General features: G+C 34.7%; 1 protein-coding gene across 1 annotated transcript in view; it reads left to right on the plus strand.

Moving 5' to 3' along the window:
* The first annotated feature begins 1,216 nt into the window (after positions 1 to 1,216).
* spz6 (Spaetzle domain-containing protein 6) overlaps positions 1,217 to 18,829 on the plus strand; it is a 109,597-nt gene continuing 91,984 nt past the window's right edge. Inside the window, exon 1 of the mRNA XM_081747569.1 lies at positions 1,217 to 1,656. Within this exon, the coding sequence (XP_081603695.1) occupies positions 1,633 to 1,656 (24 nt within the window). The 5' untranslated portion in view covers positions 1,217 to 1,632. The remainder of the gene's footprint in view (positions 1,657 to 18,829) is intronic.

Consider the following 18,829-nt stretch of genomic DNA (forward strand, 5'->3'; position numbering starts at 1 on the left):
AAACATGATGTCGGTCGGTGTCCACGGGGCGTTTTGCAATGTTATGTCACCGGACCGAAATCTGATAAACCAACGACAATTAGTCCCATTATTTGTCATTTCCGGTCTAAATGCACTGTTATTTTTTATTTGTTTATTTTTGGGGTGCAGAATGTCCTAGTTTAAATACATAAAGAAAAATAACTGGCAATTGTGTTCTTTTTCGTGCACTTTCGTACGACCTTGTTCAACAACGCACTACGACCTGACTGTCGAAAACCTCGGTTTGTTTGAAGGAGGTAGGTATACAGAATTTGTGACCTTAGCTATACATGTGACCTTAGTCCATCCCTGTGTTGTGTTGTTGAGGTAAGTTTCCCGCAAGACGCCAAAGCGGACATTTCATTCACTCCAACTTAGTACTTCTGGTAAATGCTCTTCAATCGAGTCACTATGCTCCTGTTTTCCGATTCGTTTAATTGCTCTAGTGGCTAGTCACTTATGGTTGGTGTAGTGGCTAACGTGTGTGGCATAGGAATACGTGATCCGGAGGAAGTACATTGAATGTATTATGGTGATTCGAACTCATCTTAAAATGTAAATCTACGTCTCAAGTAACTTTGGTGCTGAAAAGTGACGTTAAACTTCAAAATGAAAAATGAAATGTAATTTTTGGGTTTAACATTCCACGATCATGTCCTTTAGGCTAAGGGAGACGATGATTAAAGCAAGTGAATGATGATGGGAAAATTGGTGGAATGAGAAAGTGGGAGGAAACGGGTGAAAACCCACGAGCACAATGTTATCCTCCACAAACTTACTTAGTCGGGGATCGAACCAGGGACCCCATGCACCAGAGGTAAGCGCTCTACCATTGAGCCACCGAGCCCCCATGTTAAATTTCAATAAGCAATCTTATTTTGAAACTAATTACTGGAAAACGGATGAATGAATTAGGAGAAAATTCTGTTGACATATCTCTTCTTGTGCTTTCGATATTTTTTCTAATAAAAAAAAAGAAAGAAAAGAGAAAACAAGAAAAGCTACTGCTATGCATCATCTGATCTATCTCTCTGCCGTACCATCCAGCTACTAGTACTACCACTAAACTACTTGCTTACTACCTACCTACCAACCTACCTACCTGCGGCTTCCTTCTGCCTTCTCATCTTGATGGCACATAGCACAACCTTGAACTTGGCTGTGGTTGGATGGCTTCTAGCAAGACGTGAACAGCTGGCCTGGATTCTCAATTGACCGAGCGGTACTCTGTTCCGTGACGAGACCGCGTAATACACTAGGCTTTCGTTCCTTCATTGGAAGCGGACGGGTGCAACTCGAATAATATCGAACATTGTGTATGTATATGTTTTCTTTCTTGACATTCCTCTGAAAGAACTTTGCCATTAGTTGTGGTCCAACTCTACGGAAGGGAAGTCAGTGACAATCTTTCGAACAATACGCGTAAAAAAAAAAAAAAAAAAAAAAAAAAAAAAAATCGTTTAGTACTGACATTTTTTGTTTTGTTTACTTGTTTGTTATCCTTTGAAGTAAAAAACTGTCTTTGAAGTGTCATTTTTTTTGTTCGTTTTGTTTGTGTGCAACGGCAAGAACAGCTGACTAGTGTGATACCCCTGACTGACTGAGATCAACATGGAGTTAAAATCCTTCATACAGGTGAGTTAATGACCGTCTCTATATTTGCTGTAGCTTTTTGCAATAAATTGCGATGTCATATTTCACTAACAGGTCCGTAGCCAGCCCAGATTTTTAGAGGGAGCAGAAATTAATACTGAGAGGATAGTGACAAACATCAAGGAACATCACAAAACCATTTATTTATAATTTGATTAATCAATAACAGAGCTCTTTTCCATCGTATATTCTTGACTGCTTAGTTTTGAATCTAAACAACTGAAAGTTTCAGGAGGGTTGAAAATGACCACACGGGATGCTAAGCCCCTAAACACTTCCAAACTAAAGGCCAGCTCTATTGTTTATTTGCGATCTCATTTAATGTTGTGTACCTCATGACTCAAGTATTCTGCATCTGGACCCATACCTGTGACGCATGTTATGGTGCAATAACAAAGTAAGTGCGATTGAAATTCTTAAAATGAGAAGGGGAACAGTGGCTCAGTGGTAGAACACTTACCTCTGGTGCGTGGTATTCCTGATTCAATCCCCGGCCGAGTTAGTTTGTGGTAGAAGCATATCGTGTCCTTGGATTTTCTCGGGATGTTCCCGTTTCCTCCCACATTTCATTCCACCATTTCTTTCATCATCATTCACTTGCCTTAATCATCCGTCTTCCTTAGCCTTAAGGGCATAATCGTGGGACGTTAACCTGAAACATTTACTTAGAGTGAGAAAACACCATGGGAGGTGTTTGGTATACAAGCAAGAAGTATGTAATTGACAAATGAATAAAATTGGTTAAATTAAAATTAATTTGATTAATAAAATTACAAGAATTTCATATCTAGTTTGCTTCAATTTATTTTTTTACAACTTTTTATTTTAATATGGAAAAAAAATTAGGAGGGCATTGTCAGCTCTAGCCCCTCCCTGGCCATGGTCCTGTTCAGCAATATGTCCTACAGGCACACTTGAGCATCAATAAAAGTTCGAACCTGGGCTATTCGCACTAAAGTTGAGCGCGTTCCATTGCTTATATTACTCAGGCTTTCTTCCAGAATATTTTGTCTGGAAGCGCAAAATCAACATGCCAGTCGGCTGAACTGGGATACTATATTGGCATATTGATAATAGTAAATTAATTTTTCTTAGCCCCGTAGGGAGAGAACAAATACCCTCCCCCTTCCGTAAGTATGCCTGGAGGGAAAAAAACACTGATACTATTATTCTACTCAACATATTTTATTTTTTCAAAATTACTATAGATTCTTTTATAACATTCTCCAAACTAATTTTCTTTCCTTAACAATAGCATTATTGATACAGCATTACCATCTTATGGTTTGTTGGTTTATTTTGGAGCTTAAGATTCTCAGCACCGAAGCAATATGAGACGTGGGCCTAATCTTAATGTTGGATCCAAACTACATGAATTCTAGCCAAACTCTAATTCGGGTCTGCTTCTCCGAAGGCAAGTATGCTATGTATCCAAGAGGGAGCTCATTATGATCTTATGAACTCTAGATATAGAAATAGAGGAACACTACTTGCATATTAATGTTTAGATAATAGAAAGTTTACAACTATATTAGGATTTTAGCTTAAGTGTTCGCACCAATTTTAATGCGATCAATCCTATAAGGATTTGATTTTTAGCAAGTGATGATTGGATTGCCAATCTTTTTATTTTCTTCTATAAAGGTTTTCGTACGAAAAGTCATCGCAGGTGTGACTGTATGTTTTGAAATAGAAATTTTCCTTTCGTAAATACGAAAGTACTTTAAAAAATCGAACACATTTTTATGATGTAACTAACTGAACCTGCGTTCTCTACTCAGCGCATCCTTCACATTTGAGCATGAATCTCCTTGCCACTCCTCACATCATCTATACATGTCTCTTTACAGATACAAGTGAAGGACGTCTTGATAAAAATCGACAAGAGGTATCATAAAGGGTAGATTTTTTCGATTATTTTTTCAATATCTCGTACCGTTTGCAAGATTTGAGCCTATTTCCGGTTGGAGTTTTTAATTCATGTATGATCAGTGTTTTCTCTCTTCTTGCATGCAGTATGTAACATACATTACACACACAATTAATTATAATATCAGCGATATATGGTGTTCATTGGGCAAACAATAAAGATTCATCTTAGATTGGAGAAATGGTTATCCCTCGTTGGCCATGAAAGAAACACCCTAGAGATATACTAACCCCGTATACGAATGTGTGGTGTTGGGATGTATAACTCTTCCAGTGTACCCCTAAAAATGTAATAAAGAAATAACGGCCATTTTAAAAACATATTCAATTAGAACTGAACAAACTACACAAAATTTGCAATCGATCAGTGAAAACTGCATCTTTTTAGACCTTATGATTTACGAGATATTATTGTCAAAATAATTGATCACAAACATATAAACGTCCACAAACATATAAACGTCCACAAACATATAAACTTTTCTTGACCACAAACATATAAACCTAGCATTTTAATATGTAGATAATACACCAGCACATAAACTATTTTCAATCATTAATACATCATCTTGACAGTGACGAAAGTGTTTTCCATGAATCTTCAACTTCTTTTCTCTCACTATCACTAAATAAAGCATTTTATGTGTTCTTCCCGCTTTAACCATCTCAGGGCCAATCTTCTCCTGATCCTTCGTTCTTCTTAAAGTTGGTTTCGTTATTCATTCAGTTCGTTATATTCATTTGCTCTGTTTATCACATGTCATGAACAAAAATAACAGACATATTAGTATCACGTTTATTATTATTATTATTATTATTATTATTATTATTATTATTATTATTATTATTATTATTATTATTATTATTATTATTATTATTATTATTATTATTGTTGTTGTTGTTGTTTTTGTTGTTGTTTTACAGGAGTTCTTATTTTAATTGTCATTCAGAGGAAAAGTTTGAAATTAAGCAACTATCTCAAGTTTCAGTATACTTATACAAAAAAAAAAAAAAAAAAAGGAATAGATTCTTGATGTCGATCTGCAAGTCCGATGTTTCAAAACACCAAATTAGTATAAGCCTAAATTTAACAAAAAAACATAGTAATTATTTATGCTTTCGTTAAGTTTAGTCATAATTAATTACTGTTCAAATTTCATTTTTTTTATTTTATTTTATTTTTTTTTTAACATTTTATTCAGACCTCTGAACTTGTGTTTCGGAATTTTTCTGTTCAATGTAAGACCACTAATGTCTGAACATGGACAAGTAAACTTTAAATTTTGGAAATAAAATATCCCGGTAGCTCATAGATTGTATATTCTTTAAAAAAATAGAATATAAAGAAATACAAACAAGAAGATACTCTGATAGTAATCGTCATAAGCACTTTTCCATTACTATCAAGTCATATTCTGCAATTTGCATATTCTCATATTCTCATATTCTGCATTATTGTACACTCATTTACCACATCCCTACCGAATGCTCTGAGGTAATTTTCTTATAGCTTTACTAGCGTTTGTTCTAGTTTAAACTCATAAAGTTATTGGCTCTTATAACGCTGTTTGGGTTCCCACGTTTGATCTGCTCTCACTGAAATCCTCATTTAACTGTAGCGACCACAACCTGCAGGCTACTGTAGGACACGTTCACAAACACGTTACCTTCTTTTTTCTTTATCTCGAAACGAAAGTTATGGGAAGCGCGAGCAGTGCCACTTCATGGAAATTTGACAGAAAATTTTGTATACCTAGTAAATTAGCCCTCTCTATTATTTAGAATGTTATAGGCTGGCATATTTTGAATTAACTTGAACAAGCATTTACTTAGCAATTAGAAGAGATTCGTTACCATATATTACATTAATTATATTATGGAGTTTCATTGAACATAACTGGAATCACACACTATACAATGAAGATAAACATGTTTAAAAGTGCGTAAATAAACGAAAGTGAATATATGATAAACAGTTTTTGCATGAAATGAAATTCTGCAAGTGAAAGCAATGTCAAGCGTATTATAACAGAATTACAACATGCATTCGTGAGTTATAAATTTAGAAATATTAATGAATTTGCATATTTTTTCAGTTAACGACATTGCACGAATCATTAAAATTAAAGTTAAACGTGCCTCCAATTGTCGTTAAACATTGACCAATAGATAGCATCATCAGTTATATATATATATATATATATATATATATATATATATATATATATATATATATATATATATATATATATATATATAGTGGCGTATTTAAGGGGGACTTCCGGGCTGCTTAAGCCCTCCTCCAAGATTTATGTGCTGTTTGAAAGTAAATGAAATATCTTGTAGAATTTTCACATTTCCAGGAATAAAGTTAGCAAAGCCTCCATCGAAACAAAATCGTAAATACGCCACTGATATTCTTACCTGTATCAGGAATACTGTTCAATAATTAATATAAATAAATTAAACCATTATCCCATTAACAATAGATTGCTTACCGAAGGTCTCTCCAATTCTCCACAGTCATCTTTCTTAAAAATTAAGTTAAACTCCTCATGACTTACCAGCTGGATTGTGACACTTAAGCGTCCGGAGTGATGTGTGGTCAGTACATCTCCTCTCGTCGCTAATGCTGGGTTTTAAGATCGGAATGTGCTACTTCTTTCTTATAAGTAGCTCCCCAATCGTCCTCACTACACTGGATGAACATCGCAAAGCTTACCTCAATGAACGGTCATCCATCACTCCTCTGACCAGACCTGACACTGCTTGACTTGATTGATCTTATGAGAAGTGGTATTCCAGAGTAGCTAGGGCGTTGACAAACATCTTTCTCAGGCAATTCTTTTCACGTTGTTCCGCATTGCTTCTTGATTTCGTCAATCCACGGTACAAAACAACATTTTCTCGGCCTTTTCTTGTTTCTATAGTATCCAGCCAAGGATTAGTTTTATCCACCGATTATGATTTCTCAAAATGCCGGGCTCACTGTCATTTGAATCCATTTATTTTCATAACGTATGTCATTTCTGTCATCTTTCTGGTCCATGCGATTTTTTCCTATCTCCTAACGACGTCCATCCATACTTCGTTATGTAGTCTACAGACTGTACATGTTTAATTTGTTAGTGTCCGTGTCTCCGATGCATATCGAAACAATCAAATTACATACATTGAAATTTCTACGCATTACGCACATTGATTGCTATTGAAGTCATTCCTTCCAAATGTACTCCAGTATAGCTTATAACTACGTTTAATTCCTTATGGATATATATATTCTGTCCAACAAAAACGTAGTTGTATAAACTCTTACTAATTATGCGTTTTCAACTTCAATCCTTGATTTTCTTGCGAAGTTGTTGAACATCATTTTCGTCTTGTCCATATTTATTTTCAATACGACTTCCTTGCTCTCGAAATCAAGCACATCTGTCATATAATGCAGTTCTGTGTTATTTACGGTGAGAACGATGTTCTGTTTACATTTACCTATCTGTTCTCTCAGCGATCGAAACACATATGGGGCGTTCAAAGAACAAGAGAATAAAGTCCAATTACCAAAATTGCTAGAAAAAGATATAAAGTTTGTACAGTATCCTTAAGGACACAGAAAAATAACTCTGTTTTTTTTATATTATGTAAGTTACTTACAATATCTGGACATGGATCTTTTATGTTTTGAAAGGAGTTTCATATAGAGATCTAAAGAAAAAATGATCTATGTCCAAAATGATCAAAAGCGAACTAGATTCGCTTGTGTACCGAACGTGCTATCTGCAAGTACGTTTGTAAAAAGATGGGAAGAATTGTCGTACTCCCTTCTACAGTATATTCTCTGGCTGTACAAAGACTATACCATTCCTTAGATAGCCAAACACTTGGATATTTGCACTGGCCTATTCATATATATATATATTAAACTTCTGCATAAGCTTTTTCGATACCACTTGATTTAACCGCTGAGCGAATCTAAAGTTTTCCAATGAACGCTACACATAAGGGTAGTTCATACTCATTTGATCTTTCAATCAGTTCCCTTTCCTTATCGGAACGTCAGTACTTTCGTGAACACTTGGAAATTGCAGTGAGAATACTTATAGGACTATATAATTGCGTAGATCTTCTTTTTTGTGTCTTTTCTTATGCAGCAGTGTGGTCATGGCATGTATTCACTTCTCGGCAGCGTAACACTTCGTAGATTTAGTGCAAATAATTGCTATGACTTATTTCCGTTTCTTCACCAGCTGTCTTTAATTCCATTTTCGGGTGTCACGCTTTGTCTACTTCTTCCTGTAGGACGGGGAGTATAAAACCTCTATCTCTATTTTGGCTTTATCTTTGTGGTCCCTTGTTCGATCTCATTCCACGTTAGTTTATAGTAAACAACATCGTGTACGTTGGTTTTCTCGAGGTTCTCTCATTTCCTTTCTCATGTTCATTCTACTACCTCTTTTACAATCGTTCACTTTCAGCAAATTACCCATCTCCTTTAGCCTACAAATCATAATCTTGGAATGTAAAAGAAGAGTTTTATTTTTCAAATTTAATCATTCAAAAAGTTTCGTGACTATTTGAATATTTAGTTCTACATTTATTGCAGAATTTGATTTTTCGAGAACCGGGAACTGTTAGAATTGACTGCATATTTGAACTACAGCATTTTGCATGACTAAAAATTTGAATTTTAGAGAACTGAGGGATTTACTATCTTTCAATACCATTCTTCTACTTTGCTATAAATAACTTCATATCAGCAGAGAAATTACTAAATATTCATTTACATTATATCCATATTGTATTTGTCATTAACTAAAAGTGATATATCAAAAAGTACAAAAAAAAAAAAGGCTTTGCGATATGCAAGTCAAAAGATCATTCAAAAATTCCCATCCGTTATATTGGTCAAGAAGATATCTAGTAGGCATACTATGAGAAATTATGCAATAATTTAAATTGTCAAATTTAAACGTATGTTAAAGAAACCGGCTGTTTAAGTTTATAAAAATAATTTTTATTTAACATGCCGTTTAAATATTTTAACGATCGTTAAATAAACAGAGTTACGTAGTATTTAGCGTAGTTTGCTGATATTCGCTGATTGTTTTAAATGTTGATTAAAACAATTAGATGTTGTTATTTTCTTTTAAAAGAAAAGATTACCAGATAAAATGATAGTAACCTCCTTTCTTGAAAAATACCCGTTAACTCGAGACTGTAAATTAATTCAAGTAGTATTTATAAAAGATCCGGGATGATTAAGAAAGAAAGAAGCATAACGCTAAACATATTTATTTTCTGTTTTGTCAAACGGTATTGTGATTTATAGTGCATTAAGGTAAGCAGTGTTGTTGTTGTCTCTGATTTCAATGAATGTCTAATTGGTTAAGAATTTGACTGGAAATGAGAACAACTTGTAAACATGAATAACAGAGGCAGAAAAGGAAGAAGGAAAAGGATAGAAGAAGATTTACTTACTACAAGTTAAATAAAACCGTGTCACGTACGAAAGTGGTTACTAGAATACGTAACGATAGCAAATTATTTTTTTGTAGAGTATCAATGGTTTAAAATAAAAGAAAAATCACACCGTACTCTTGAAAATTTCGGTCACTGGGTTCGTCTTCCAATACTGTTCTTGTTCCTACAATGTTACAATTTATTCTAATATACCAAACTCATTAGAATGAGTAGTTGTGTACCAATTAACAACTCACGTACTTAATTACAGGCATTATTATCTTTCATGATACTCAACAAGTGACGAAATACTTAGAAAATAGTTTAGTGATAAATATTTATTTCATTACTGACAAATTCCTGCCTTCATGAGCTATAACATAAACTATAAAACATTAGTAATTTTATGATAACTCTCGATATCATATAGCCTTAATCATATGCGCTTCAGTTTTGAGAAATAAACGCACTGAGTAACAGTGAAATTTGACAAATTAGTATGAGAATGGTATAAGAAAGATCTAAAAGAATGCATCTAAAAGATCATTACTACTCGGATTTCCATAACGTCATATTTTTGTCCTGGAATCTTTTTGGATGCCTAACTAAATATAAACATTTTCCTGACTCTTGTGAACACGAAAATAGCTTTCCATTGATCATACGAATGCATAATTGAACCATATTTTAGTTTTTAAAATCATATTTGGGCTCAAAGTTATATAAAACCAGATATTTTGGTCATATTTTAGGCGGTTAAACCATATTCACGAAGAAATTAAATGTCGACTAAAAGCAGGGAATTTGTTATTATTCAGTTCAAAATGTTTTGTCGTCGCGAGTTCTGCCGAGGAATTTGAAGCTTAAAATATATAAAACGATAATCATGCCTGTTGTTCTGTATGATTGCGAAACGTGGTCGCTTACTCTCAGGAATCAACTAGGCTGAAAGTATTTGAGAACATGCTCCTGAGACGAATATTCGGACCCAAGAGAAACAGGAATGGTCGGAAACTTCATAACGAGGAACTACAGTTATGATTTATACCGTTTACCAAACATTGTTAGGGTTATCAAATCTAGTAGGCCTCAGGTGGGTAGGTCATGTAGCTAGAGTGTAAGAGAGCAGGAACGCTTTCAAAGTTTTAACGGAAAGTCCAATCGGAAAACGACCATTGGGAAGACCTAGGTGTAGATAAGAGGACAATATTAAGATTGATCTCACATAAATAGGAATACAAAGTAGAAACTGGATACAGTTGGCTAAGGACAGAGGTCAGTGAAATGCTTTTGTGAACGCGACATAGAACCGCCGGGTTCCATAGGTCATAGAGTTAGTTAGTTTATTTTAGGCGGGATTCACTTACGTATTTCTCAGAAATATATTTGCCTGTGTTGCCAACGAGGAGAAAACAATTCACCTTTTCTCTTTATGATGAGGTAAACAATATGCTGTGATCGATTCTACCGAGATTGAAGATATTTATTTAGAACAAAATAAACTTTTTAAACTTCTTAATAAATGTTTATAAAAATCGTCTTATCTAAGGATTAGTTATTTAAATTGCGTTTGTTAAATATTTACTTATTTTTTGCAACTTATTCTGTCATATTTTAGGACATACTTACTTTGTCAGTTTACGGCATATTTGCAAAGATTTTATTTAGATCATATGAAATGAAATGAAATCTTTCAGTTTTACATCCCACGGTTATGCCAGCTAGGCTAAAGGATACGATAATGATGAGAAATAAATGAAATGGTGGAATGTAGAAAGTGGGAGGAAACGGCAGAACCCTGAGGAAACCCACGCACACGGTGTTTGTCCACCACAAAGTTTACTTGTCGCAAGCTAGAATCGAACCAGGGACCCCATGCACCAAAGGTGAACGCTCTACCACTGAGCCACCGTGGCCCCTAGGTAGGTCCTATGAATCTTAGCCTAATGACCATATATGTTTTTGAATGATTATTTCATGACATGAACTTTTAAACGCAACCTCTATATACACCGATCTCAAATAAACAAGACTCATACACGTAGTTCCCTCTATTTCTAGACAATATAAACATCTTATTAATGTGCAGATTTAGTAAATAATCAACACTTATAAAGGGACCGTTTGGACTCACCACTGGTGCGTGACATCCCTGGTTCGATCCCCGACCAAGTAAGTTTGTGGTGGATAACATCGTGTCCGTGGGTTTTCTCGGGGTATTCCCACTTTTTCATTCCTCCAATTCTGCCACCTTCATTCCCTTGCCTTATTCATCATTTCCCTTAGCCTAAAGGAGACGTTAAACTGAAATATTTCATTTCTTTCATTACACATATATTAAATGAAGCTATTGTACACTTCTTTTTATACATTTTCAACACAGTTATGAGCTAATTCCATGTACAGTCCTTCCGTGAAACTAACATTATAGTTAATCTTACAATGGAATACAGTAACAAGTAGCAGTGTAATGTGTACTTCTTGTAAAGGAGATCAGTTTGTATGGATTAATATTTCCCCAATATTGAACCGGAAAATGTAGTAAATTTCTAGTAGTTCCGCTTTTAGTAGAGAGATTAAAGTGGATATATAATATATTCTTGGGATACTTAATTGATTGCAAAAATTCACTTCTCGTTATATATTATGGTTTTTACTCTATAGCGATCAACATTCAAACCAAAAGCTATTCATTTCTGCCACTTCCGGTTTAAGAGAGAAGGTAGTACCTTATTAGGATGAAGGAGGTTAGGTCTAAATCCTTAATCTGTTCAACACGCGCGTAAGTTGCACTTCATTCATATTCTTTATACTGAAAAGTGTTTAAAAAAAAAAAAAAAAAAAAAAAAAAAACATTGTCGTGTAAACGATTTATCCTACTGTGTTGGGTAATGGGATCCGTAAAAGCAATGGTTACAATATGAAAGTACTTGCGCGCATGCATGTGCGCTCCCTGCTTCCGAATGTTAGTTCAATATTTTGAATATAAAATCCTAGACTCCTGACGCATCAGCTTTTAGAGGCCCAGAGCCTACAAGCCGGCTTGTGATACTCATGCATTTGGAGTGATGTGTGGTCAGTACATGCCCCCCCCCCCTTCCTCTCGCCGTTAATGCTGGCATTTTGGACTGGGATTCGCTACTTCTTTCTTTTAAGTAAATCTATAATTGTCTTCACGACACTGGGTGAACGCCGCAATGCCAGCACCATTTAGTGAGGACGAATGGTCAACTTTCTTTCCTCTCAACAGTTCCGGCACAACTTGACTTCGCTTATCTCAATAGAAGCGATATTTCAATACGGCTACTGTATTGACATATATACTGTAAGTAAAATATGTGCACTAGAATATCTTCTTTTCTGTAGTCGTATTTATTGATGTAAGGTAAGATTTCGCTATTATTACTATAATATTCAGTTACTATTCACTTTCAAATGTAGTGAACATTATTGACCAACACAAGTTTAAAAATCATTTCTGTACAAAACTACTCCAGCAATCATAGTAGATATTAATTAAACGAAATGGGGCATGCACTATAAATGGCATAAAATACTCGTATATATTTCAATAATTACGGATGTTTCTTTTTTATTTATAGAATTAAAAGCACTGCAATACTTTTCAGGCACACTTGTAATAAAATAAAAGAACAATTCATAATATTTAACGCTTTATATGAGGACTACCGTAGCTTTCGGCTAGCTGAATACTTCGCCTCCAGACTCCCCACTCACTCATTTTTTCGGCTTATCGTAAGCGTGGCATGGAATTGGCAGGGTTAATCTAAGCTTGTAGCCCATAGTTTTCACGAAGTTTAGAACTAGGTCACACATTACTTCGTATGTGCACAGTGTATGTAGAAGGTACGAGCTTAATATTTATTGTTCTTGTTTGATGTTCGGTACTACGTTAAGTACATTCATCAAGAAGAAAAACCCCCCTTGGCATTCAAATAAAATAAACTTGTTTAACTGGAACACGGATGCAACAACTGATGAAGAAATCGATTATTCTGGTTTAGCTATTGTCAAACAGATATATACCGTACACTGATATTATTTGACAGTCGATAGTTCTTTAAAGTTGTGTGAAGTTTGATATCAATAGCTCAATCACCTTTGACGGTACAATACATAATGCATGTACTCCATAGGCGGTAAAGGAGGTAATGAATGAATTACGCTCTCGTACTTGATATTTATCTGTTAGCCAACTACTTCTTCTGGTATCTCGAGGGCAAAGCGCACGGTAAAGTAATGCTCCTACTTAAACATGATTCTTCTCGCACCTACGACAGCGGAATTTTAAATACGATTTATCTCCAGGTGTATGATTCAAAGAAGAGAAAATTCTTAAAAAATAACAATAAAAAGCCTAAGAAGATTGGAATGCAATCGTACAGGAAATAGTGTTTGTAGTGTGGGTAAAGAAGACTGCGACGAGTAATCAGAGCATTTTGATAGCACTTGTGGTTAGGTTGTGAATAAAAGGAATGCGTAGGCTTTTTTAAAAAATCCTTTTTGTGGCCTGTAGGAGTGTTCTACAATACGTGTTGTAATTCTTAATTTTAGGTGTGACTTACTTATAAACTCAAGTTTAGTTAGATCAAAGAGAAGCACTTTAAAGTTAAAATTCATTGCCGCTATCGTGAAAATTAACTTTACCTATGTTTAAAATCGTATTGATTATTTCTTCTTACACTCTTGTATGGTGATGAAACGTAGTTCTAGTTGACCTCTGCTTCATACAGATATATTATTGAATCCAGTCACATATTAAACTGCATAAAATCAACAAACACAGTTCTGAAAATGTTTCATACTTGTATAAAAAATGTTAAAGCAGATAATTGAAAATTTAATTACAACTTTTACATTAATTACTTTTACAATTTAATTACATTAATTACAACTTTTTTAAAACCAAGAAATATCTCACAAAATGATCATTTTTGTTTTCTTTTTTTAAAATTTAATCCACTTTGTGATGATGACTCTCTAACAATAACACCCGTCCAAAATTTTTGGTCAAGCGAGATTATTTACCATTTGTGTCTGTTGGCGGGAAGAAGTAGTCTCAAATATCATAGTTGACACGTTTCACACAGAAAAAATTTATCATATGATCATAGGCGTAGCCACGGGATATGCCCAGGCACACTCTAATGGGCTGCTTTATCAGAGAATTAAAGACAAATATTTTAATAAGAGAAAAAATAAGCGGCATCTTTCCTTTTCCAGGACAAAATTGTTAGAAGTACAGATTATTACAAATATCAAACTCGCTGAGCATACCCCCGAATTCTACCTCCTTTCCTCAATATTGGTTATTAAAACTTACCTATATTTGTGGAGATGTGGAGACTGATTCTTTTCTTTCGAGTTCATACCTCAGAATGATCGAAAGAACATATTTAATGCAAATTGCCGCTTGTTGGACGTGATATTTCGTTTGTGTTAACTTACCGTACTTTTTGGCAACGTCATAAATAAAGAACCGTAGATTAGATCTACCAATCTATTAAATAGTTATATCGATTCTTTCCAGATAGCAGCTAAAGTCGGTATTAATTGACATTAACATCACTTATTAGTGTAGCAATCGATTCAAATGCTTGCTGTATTCGTAGAGTAATGCTAATGGCTCCGAATTGATCTGAGACGTTGCCACATTGTGAAATTTTGATTCCCAATAGAGGTTGAAAAAGGAAGCTACGTAGAGCATACCATCATATAACATTCTCGCTTTATTTGGCCGGTAGAATAGTGCTCGTAGTCTGTGGACATCATTATTAGAACACCTGATATAATTTTTTAACATTGTCATTTAGTGAATTTATATTCCTTTAGAAACATTGTAATTAAAGAGCCAAGTGATTGTATTGCAAAGCTACAAAGGTATTAAAAAGGCACAAGACCTAATTTGTTTTCTTTTCTTTGTGCACACCCAAATATGAAGTTTTAGCTACGCCTATGCATATGATATATTGAAGCTGGAAAATCTTAGTTTGCTGCACGTTTTCTGTGTGTACCATTAGTTTAATTTTAATTACGGCTTCATGTAATTAAAATTAAAATACGAACGAGGCAAATTATATCTTTAAAAAATTGAGAACTATGGCAAAAGAAAGAGTATTAGTTGTGAATGATAATGCAGTGGGTGAATAAGTCTAACAAATCGATGGCTACAAAATTCGAGGACAAACATACAATATTTATTTATGTTACTCTTATATGCTCATAAGCCATAGATAAATCTGATATTTTAGAAGACGAGGCTCCTTGATGTTCTAAATGTTAGAAGATAGGGCTCCTTGGTGTTGCAATGTATCTTCACCTATAAGGAACATATCATGGCTATTCCAGAACGCGGAACTTTATTGATTGGAGAGTATTCAAGTCTAAGCCGTGCTTTAGCATAGTCTGTCTTTCAAGCTATAGTCCCAAGTTCGATTCCCAGTGGGAATTCTTTTGATTAGTATACAAGATCCATAAGCGAAACAAAATATATTGATTGAATACACGGAGAAAAAAAATCGATCGCATTTAGGAGGAAAATCCATATATTCTGGCTACAACAGACGGTTTTCCTGACATTGTTCTGCCATGATAGAAATTACAACCCAGAAAATCCATGTTGTGACGCTGATTGTCTGGACTGTATGGTGTCCGTACACAACCAGACAATGTTTATTAAAGTTTATTTTAAAAATTCTGTATCTTGAATATGCCGACGGAGGACACACATGATTTCCGTATATTTCCGGCTCTACAGGTTGTTCTGGCTAAGCAACTAACCTGTAGGTAGTCTGATACAGAAAACCTGGTGTAATCCTGCTAAATTTGACCTTTTCTAAATTTAGTAGATTAAAAGAAGCCTTTTTCCTCTCTCTCTCTCTCTCTCTCTCAGTGCAGAAAATAAAAAAAATAATTGCTTTTTATCTGCTGTTCTAACAGTCCATTCAGCATGGGTATAGCCTACTGAAATTTTCTTGACAAAAACTTGAGAAATATTCTTGAATTATTTTGGTGGACAGCAGAAGACATCAGCCAATAAAACAAGGGAACGCCCTAACCGCTCAGGTCTACCAGTTCCCGCCAGATTACCGAAGTCAAAAAGTGCAGAGTCCAGCTACCATTTGGATGAGTAACAGTTAAGGAATATAAAAGAACTAGCGATCCCCCGGTCAAGCAAACCAACAGCAACAACAGTGGACCTGGCAATGTGCTGACATCCCAACTCTAAATGTGTTTTTTGGTAAGCATTCAGCATTTTGTACCAAGGACTAATGTTGTCCATGAGATGAGAAATAATTTTTCTTGTCTCGCTCTCGTAAATTTTATAGGAATCTAATCTCAATTCTCGAAGAATTGTTTTTCGTCCTGTCACTGTTATGAGAAAATTTTCTCGTCTGTTTTGTAAGTTGGTGTACAAACTTTATAACATGATTTTTATTTCATCTAGAAATTATCAGAGTCCTTCCGCTTCACTAAAGGTCCACGAAGAGCCTGCTATAACGACATTTAAACCATACGTATTTATTATTAGAACATATTCTGTAATAGGTATGGCCAAAATTTTCATGAATCCGGATTTCGTAATTTTTTTCCGGAATCGGAAATTTCACTTTCCGGATTTCGGAAAAATTCCGGATTTTTTCCGATTTTACTTTCCGGATTCCGGATTTATAATTGTTATGCTATGCAAAATTAATTGCTATTTTTCTTTGAAACAGACGAATTGTCGCGGGAATCCATGCAATTAATGGATCTGGATTTGGAAAAAAGACAATTAATGGATTTGGATTTGGACATCATGTCATAGGACAAAGCTGACCAAATTGTTCGAAGAACAAAGTCGAGTTCAATCTCTACCATGGGCCGTACACTCTTCCAGATATATATAAAAAAATATTTTATATCTTCTGAACTAAAATTGTACAAACAGTCACACAGACTAGCAAACAACGAACAGTTATTTTAGGTACTCTATGGCGAATGATATCAAATATTACATACAGGATGCCATGAATGACACACTGTAGACCATTGGTTCTCAAAGTGGGGTCCGCGACGCAAAAATTGAAATGTGTTGTAATAAAATGGAACTCACAGCTGTTAAGCAAGAAGTATTTTTAAAATTAAGAAACTGCAGCTGTGGGCAGTACGAGTACAAAACAATAACTATTCTTCATTTCCAGTGCTCAAGGATTTCATTGAGGTAACAAACGCTTTGCTGAAATGCACAAAATACTTCTAGGACACTCGAAAGCATTAGCTGCAACTTTCCGAGAATATTTCCCTGTCCCATAACCTGGTAATGGTTGATTGAAAGTCATTTTACTAATGTAGAAATCCATGACATACAAGGTATGAATCTCTCTAACATAAAACAAGAACTGCTATTGGAACTACCCTGCGATAATTCATGGAGAATCGTTTTCAAAGAAAATGAACTTTGTAGCTTTTGGTTGTGTATGCATTGTGAGTATGAAGAGTTGTCTAAAGAGGCATTGCAACATTTGATGCCTTTCCCTACCACTTACTTATGTGAGCAGACCGTTTCTGCTCTTTGCCGTATTAAAACCTTAAATCGAAATCGCATTAATGTGGGATCGGACCTAAGATTGATGGTGACAAAACTTATTCCAGATTTCAATGCAACTATGAAAAACACAAAGAATTTCATTCCTTACATTAGTGACCCCACATTTGAGAATATTGTTTATCAAGTGGATTTCATGATATGTATACAGTGACGAATCCAGGATATGATAAAGGGAGGTGCTAAACCATAGTTTACCGCAGGACTGAAGCCCATTTTATCCAGTGTATACCTGAGCGTCAAGTTGGGGCTATAGCCCCCTTGGATCCGGCACTATATATATATATATATATATATATATATATATATATATATATATATATATATATATATATATATATATATTCAGTCTTGAAAGTTACTGTATTTTCAATTAAAATTTCGTTCACTAGGAAACAATCATGTATCTTTAGAATAAATTACTTGTTGCATTATATTTCTTGATCTTTTTTCTAGTCAGTGGTAATCCTAATTAGTATATTTTTTTAATACCATGTGAAATTTCAGATAGCATTGCAAAGGGGTCCGCAGATCACTTTTCGAATGAACAGAGAGTCCACGTTATCGGAAAGTTTGAGAACCACTGTTGTAGACAATGCTACATAAGGTATTGCGACCAGACGTTCTGTTTTTAACGGGATTATTCCTTTTCTCAGAAAGTGGTCCAATGTTCCGAGAAAAATGCAAACAGGATGCCAAATGTCCCTTTTGTTAAATAAAAAAGTCCTTTTTTTCTTGTAGTAATGCACGAGTATGATTAGTTTTACGTATTTTTCAACTCCATAGTTGAGTTTCATAAGGAAAAATTTCGAAGTTATGTAAAAATTTTCGAAGAGTGGCTTTTAGTAAATTCTATGTTTCGATGTTCGACAACCCTTCGTGGATAGGGGTATGATGAATAGCGACATAACATTGACTAGGAACGTACGTAGGTGGTAGGTCCTGCAGGTTCAGGCCCTCCTTGAAATCCCAACTTTTCTGTAAATTTAATCTAATTTTAGGGGCGATTATGCAATTTTAATATAATTTATCATAATGTTGAATTTGGACCCTCCTAAAATACATTCCTGTGTACGTGTCTAACACTGGTATCTAGGTGGATTGTTAAGTTTGCCAGTTTGCCGATTGATCCGTCTTTTTATTACTATTAGTATTCAT

The sequence above is a fragment of the Thermobia domestica genome, chromosome 2, assembly GCF_964235325.1.
Source record: "Thermobia domestica chromosome 2, izTheDome1.hap1.1, whole genome shotgun sequence".
Taxonomy (NCBI): domain Eukaryota; kingdom Metazoa; phylum Arthropoda; class Insecta; order Zygentoma; family Lepismatidae; genus Thermobia; species Thermobia domestica.